Source organism: Nerophis lumbriciformis, linkage group LG14 (genome assembly GCF_033978685.3).
Source record: "Nerophis lumbriciformis linkage group LG14, RoL_Nlum_v2.1, whole genome shotgun sequence".
In the NCBI taxonomy this organism is placed as follows: Eukaryota; Metazoa; Chordata; class Actinopteri; order Syngnathiformes; family Syngnathidae; genus Nerophis; species Nerophis lumbriciformis.
Genome location: NC_084561.2, coordinates 6,446,799 through 6,453,823, shown reverse-complemented (window position 1 = coordinate 6,453,823; position 7,025 = coordinate 6,446,799). Strand labels below are relative to the sequence as shown.

General features: G+C 25.7%; 1 protein-coding gene across 1 annotated transcript in view; it reads left to right on the top strand.

Annotated features, from left to right (window-relative positions):
- p3h2 (prolyl 3-hydroxylase 2) overlaps positions 1–4,225 on the top strand; it is a 165,149-nt gene extending 160,924 nt beyond the window's left edge. The window contains exons 14-15 of the mRNA XM_061976170.2: positions 3,361–3,501; positions 3,572–4,225. Of these exons, the coding sequence (XP_061832154.2) occupies positions 3,361–3,501; positions 3,572–3,664 (234 nt within the window). The 3' untranslated portion in view covers positions 3,665–4,225. The remainder of the gene's footprint in view (positions 1–3,360; positions 3,502–3,571) is intronic.
- The last annotated feature ends 2,800 nt before the right edge of the window (positions 4,226–7,025 follow it).

Sequence of the window (7,025 nt, the reverse complement as noted above, 5' to 3'; positions counted from 1 at the left end):
TTTATAATTTTTTTAATTATTAAAATTGTGTCTGGCAATTTTACAACTTAATTCTTATGTTATCATTATTTTTTCTTAATAAAAATTGTTTTTTGTAACACAAACTTTATTTTGGATAATATTATCATGATTTTTTTCTATAATTTAAATTATTTCTGATAATATTACAACTTTATTCTTATAATATTTACCATATTTTTTGTCAAATTAAAATTACTTCTGGCAATTTTACAACTTTATTCTTATAATATTATCATGATTTTTTTTTTTTTATTGTTTCCTGTAATACCACAACTTTATTTTGTATAATATTATCATGATTTTTTTTCTATAGTTTAAATAATTTCTGATAATATTACAATTTTATTCTTATGATGATTACCATATTGTTTTGTCAAGTTAAAATTATTTCTGGCAATATTATAACTTTTATCATTGTTTTTATTATTAAATTTGTCTCTAATAATTCTACAACTTTATTTCTGACAATATTATTACTTTATTCTTATAATATTTACCATATTTTTTGTCAAATTTAAATTACTTCTGGCAATTTTACAACTTTATTCTTATGTTATCATTATTTTTTCTTAATAAAAATTGTTTTTTGTAACACTAAAACTTTATTTTGGATAATATTATCATGATTTTTTTCTATAATTTAAATTATTTCTGATAATATTACAACTTTATTCTTATATTTACCATATTTTTTGTCAAATTAAAATTACTTCTGGCAATTTTACAACTTTATTCTTATAATATTATCATGATTTTTTTTTTATTGTTTCCTGTAATACCACAACTTTATTTCGTATAATATTATCATGATTTGTTTTCTATAGTTTAAATAATTTCTGATAATATTACAATTTTATATTTATGATGATTACCATATTTTTTTGTCAAGTTAAAATTATTTCTGGCAATATTGTAACTTTTATCATTGTTTTTATTATTAAATTTGTCTCTAATAATTCTACAACTTTATTTCTGACAATATTATTACTTTATTCTTATAATATTTACCATATTTTTTTGTCAGATTAAAATTACTTCTGGCAATTTTACAACTTTATTCTTATAATATTATCATGATTTTTTTTTTTTTATTGTTTCCTGTAATACCACAACTTTATTTCGTATAATATTATCATGATTTTTTTTCTATAGTTTAGATAATTTCTGATAATATTACAATTTTATTCTTATGATGATTACCATATTTTTTTGTCAAGTTCAAATTATTTCTGGCAATATTATAACTTTCATCATTGTTTTTATTATTAAATTTGTCTCTAATAATTCTACAACTTTATTTCTGACAATATTATTACTTTATTCTTATAATATTTACCATATTTTTTGTCAAATTTAAATTACTTCTGGCAATTTTACAACTTTATTCTTATGTTATCATTATTTTTTCTTAATAAAAATTGTTTTTTGTAACACTAAAACTTTATTTTGGATAATATTATGATTTTTTTCTATAATTTAAATTATTTCTGATAATATTACAACTTTATTCTTATAATATTTACCATATTTTTTGTCAAATTAAAATTACTTCTGGCAATTTTACAACTGTATTCTTATAATATTATCATGATTTTTTTTTTTTTTATTGTTTCCTGTAATACCACAACTTTATTTCGTATAATATTATCATGATTTTTTTTCTATAGTTTAAATAATTTCTGATAATATTATAATTTTATTCTTATGATTACCATATTTTTTTGTCAAATTAAAATTATTTCTAGCAATATTATGACTTTTATCATTGTTTTTATTATTACATTTGTCTCTAATAATTCTACAACTTTATTTCTGACAATATTATTACTTTATTCTTATAATATTTACCATATTTTTTGTCAAATTTAAATTACTTCTGGCAATTTTACAACTTTATCCTTATAATATTATCATGATTTTTTTTTTTTTTTAATTGTTTCCTGTAATACCACAACTTTATTTCGTATAATATTATCATGATTTTTTTTCTATAGTTTAAATAATTTGTGATAATATTACAATTTTATTCTTATGATGATTACCATATTTTTTTGTCAAGTTAAAATTATTTCTGGCAATATTATAACTTTTATCATTGTTTTTATTATTAAATTTGTCTCTAATAATTCTACAACTTTATTTCTGACAATATTATTACTTTATTCTTATAATATTTACCATATTTTTTGTCAAATTTAAATTACTTCTGGCAATTTTACAACTTTATTCTTATGTTATCATTATTTTTTCTTAATAAAAATTGTTTTTTGTAACACTAAAACTTTATTTTGGATAATATTATCATGATTTTTTTCTATAATTTAAATTATTTCTGATAATATTACAACTTTATTCTTATAATATTTACCATATTTTTTGTCAAATTAAAATTACTTCTGGCAATTTTACAACTTTATTCTTATAATATTATCATGATTTTTTTGTTTTATTGTTTCCTGTAATACCACAACTTTATTTCGTATAATATTATCATGATTTTTTTTCTATAGTTTAAATAATTTCTGATAATATTACAATTTTATTCTTATGATGATTACCATATTGTTTTGTCAAGTTAAAATTATTTCTGGCAATATTATAACTTTTACCATTGTTTTTATTATTAAATTTGTCTCTAATAATTCTACAACTTTATTTCTGACAATATTATTACTTTATTCTTGTAATATTTACCATATTTTTTGTCAAATTTAAATTACTTCTGGCAATTTTACAACTTTATTCTTATAATATCATGATTTTTTTTGTTTTGTTTCCTGTAATACCACAACTTTATTTCATATAATATTATCATGATTTTTTTTCTATAGTTTAAATAATTTCTGATAATATTATAATTTTATTCTTATTTTTTTGTCAAATTAAAATTATTTCTAGCAATATTATGACTTTTATCATTGTTTTTATTATTACATTTGTCTCAAATAATTCTACAACTTTATTTCTTATAATATTATGTTTTTTTATTTTTTATTAAATAGTTTCTGATAACATTACAACATATTTTTATGTCAAGATTTTTTTGTAAAAAAAAAAGTAAAATCTTTCTCGAACGATCACAATTTTATTCTTACAATAATTATCACGATTTCCAATACATTCTCATAGAAACAACTTTAATCATTCTAATATTGTCTTTTCCAACCAAATGACAACTTGAAGATATCATTTTATTACCACTTTAGTTATGATGCTTTTTCCCCGCTAAAATGACAACTTCTTGACTTGAATGCTCGCAAAGTGTCTTGTTTTGTCTCCTTCTGGTGATCTCAGATATGAAATGAAACATAAAAACACAGCAAGTGTGTCTTCTTGCAGGCGTCAGTCAAGCCCAAGTGTGGCAGGATGGTTGGTTTCTCCTCGGGCGGCGAGAACCCTCATGGCGTGAAGGCCGTCACCATCGGGCAGAGATGTGCCGTGGCTCTCTGGTTCACCATGGACCCTCTCTTCAGAGAACTGGTACTGGTACTGGAACTGGACTCTCCAGGAAATGTTGCAAAATGATATATGATGTATGTTTTTTTCCCAGGAGAGACTGCAGGCAGATGAAGTGATCCAGGCTCTAGACTCTGAGTCTGTGTGGCATCAAGGTCTGGACATCAACCCTAAAGATGAACTGTAGCGGCAGTGTGGGGATGCTATTTATTTTCAAATACTTTTATTTTTCTACTGTTTCAAAGTGCAGGTTCAATGATAAATGGGGTGTGTGTTTGTGTGTGTGTGTGTGTGTGTGTGTGTGTGTGTGTGTGTGTTTGTTCTTGTATTTCTACCCTTCTTGAGACATGAAGAAGGAAAAGTATCCTCCATATGAGGAGGTGTGAACAAGTGATGACATAAATCATGGTCCCAATAACATTGCATCTAATAGACAGTGTCTCATTTGCACCCCTGCTGGTGGTGAAATCTATCAAAATTAGGGTGGTCCCAAAAAGAAGGGATTTTTCACATTGACTGTGTGTCGCTTTTAAAAGTGCTCCCCCTCTGGTCAACATATGAAATAACAAGTGGGTGTAAGAAATTGAAATGTGCCCTCTTTGGCCAAAATTAATTTAAAAATATATGTATACACACACGTATGTAGAGAAATACTGTAATAACTTGAAGAACCAATTACAAAGAAAACATAATTTATTTATTTTTAAATTAACTAAAAGCAGTCTTTTACGGAGCCCCTAAAGGGACATGGGAGGGGAAAAAAATTATATATATATTTTTTTTTTTTTTTTTTTTTTTAGACATGTATCTCGTGCGCACAAGAAACTTTTTATAAAATTATTTAAAAAATTAAAAAAAAAATCTATAATGCGTGCATACATGTAAAAAAAATTATTTTTTTTTTATATATAACTTTATAAAAAGTTTCTCGTGCGCACGAGATACATGTCTTAAAAAAAAATATATATATATATAAAATGTTTTCCCCCCATGTCCCTTTAGGGGCTCCGTAGTCTTTCTCACAATGTGTCGACTTTTTTCTTATAAAATTGGGAACAATTACTCATATTCTTTCTGTTTCTTGTAATATTGCAATATTTTCTCGTGAAATTATAACTTTTTTTTTTTTAAATGTAAAATGATTACTTTTTAATGCAAAATGGTGACATTTGTCATATAAAATTCTGACTTTTATCACAATATTGCCTTTTTTTGTTGTTGTTCTAAAATAGTGACATTTTTTGAGTAAAATTATGACATTGGTCATAATTTTGCCAAGTAAAATTCCGATTACTATAATATTGCCAAAATTTAAAAGTTTTCTTCTAAAATTGTGACTTTTGTCAAGTAAAATGACGACTCTTTTCATAAAATTGCCAACATTTTAAGCTTTTCTTGTCAAATCGCCACTGTTGAGTGAAATTCCAACTTTTATCATAATATTGCACAAATGTTCAGTTTTTCTTGTAAAATTCTGACTTGCGTTGAGTTAAAATGACGACTTTTATTATAACACTGACAAAATTCTACGTTTTTCTTGTGAAATTGTGACCTTTTTCTTGTGAAATTCCAACTCATTTTTCACCACAAGCTATTTTATATTTGCATAGTATGTATATATTATAAATGTTGTAAATACAAATCTTTATATATCTAAAAAGGGTGGTCCTAAAGAGGGAGGCATTTTTGTCAGGTCTCAAGAAGGTAACAAATACAAGAATGTGTGTGTGTGTGTGTGTGCACAGCAGTGCTGGAACGTTCTTTTGCTGTTTTTTTTTTGGGCCGTGTTTTAAGTGTTTGCCTTTTTAAAAGTGCACTAACTCACACAAAGTTAGCGCTTTCTGGTGACATTTCACCCGAAAGCCACTTTTGTGCGAGCGGTGTGCGTCTCACTGATCAGGTTTGAGGTTGTCAGTTTTGTGTGTTGGGACATATTGGCTTTTATTTACTGTTTGAGAGCGAGTACTACTTTCAGTAGTTTGTACTACGCCACTAATTGTTGTCCTGCAAGTGCACTGTTTTCTACATCATATAGATTTCAAGGAGCGCTATTTTCAAAATAAGTGTCGATCCAATAATGCTGAATATTGTTTATATTTATACCGATCATGCACTCTGTCCTTAAAAATAGTGTGTGTCGTTTTTATTTATGTTTGAATACCAGTCAAGACAGCTGCTGTCGCGACTGTCTGTCTACTTTTTTTTCATAAAAGATGTCAATCGTTCCTGTTTCAAGGAATATGATATACAGTATGTGTGGATATTAGAGTCATGCACTGTGAATTCGACGGGGAAACGTGTGTTTCCCAGGAGAATTGTACCTGTAAGGCGAGTTTTGACACTTTTCTTTTCACTGATATTTAAAAATGAAATGCACAAAATGAAAGTGTACAGTATGCCAAATAAATTATAGACTTTTAGTATCAAATTGCATTGTTTTGTTTGGGTCATTCTCTCGCATGAGAGATGGGACGTTCGCGAACGAGTCGAGTCTTTGGAACGGCTCTTTGAAGTGAGTGATGAGAGCTGATTCCCAGTTTGGGAGCATTTTTTTTTCATGCGCATCCAAATTTAGCGTCGGCAATTGTCCACTCGGCACATAAGGTATGTGCCATTTAATGTGTGTGTGTGTGTGTGTGTGTGTATATGTATGTATGTATATATGTGTATATATATATGAAAATGTATATACATATATATATACATACATATATATATATGTATGTGTGGGAAAAAATTACAAGACTACTTCATCTCTACAGGCCTGTTTCATGAGGGGTTCCCTCAATCATCAGGAAAAAAAAAAAAAATCTCCTGATGATTGAGGGAACCCCTCATGAAACAGGCCTGTAGAGATGAAGTAGTCTTGTGATTTTTTCCCACACATACATATATTGCGCTCTACTACGGTATCGAGCACTATTTTTTGGATAACCTTATTAAGACATATACATATATATATATGTATGTATATATATATATATATATATATATATATATGTGTATATATATATATATATATAGGTGTATATATATGTATGTGTATATATATATATATATGTATGTATGTGTGTATATATATATATGTATGTATGTATATATATGTATGTATATATATATATATATGTGTATATATATGTATGTGTATATATGTGTGTATATATATATATGTATGTGTATATATATATATATATATATATATGTGTGTATATATATGTATATATGTGTATATATATATATATATATACAAATATTAATATATATATATTTATATATATATATATATATACATACAAATAATATATTTTAATTAATATTTTTTATTGCATTTATATATATTTTTTCTTATTTGGATTCACTTTTCGGATTCGTTATTTTAAAGGTTATTATTTTAAGCGTGAAGACACTAACATCATTTTGTACTCACATTTTTTTATGCCCTAGGTTTTTATCATAGTTTTATTCATGCGTTTTATATCCATTAATGCTTTTTATTCTTACAAATGCTACACATTTTTAGATGAGGGAAAATCCAAACTCGTGATGTC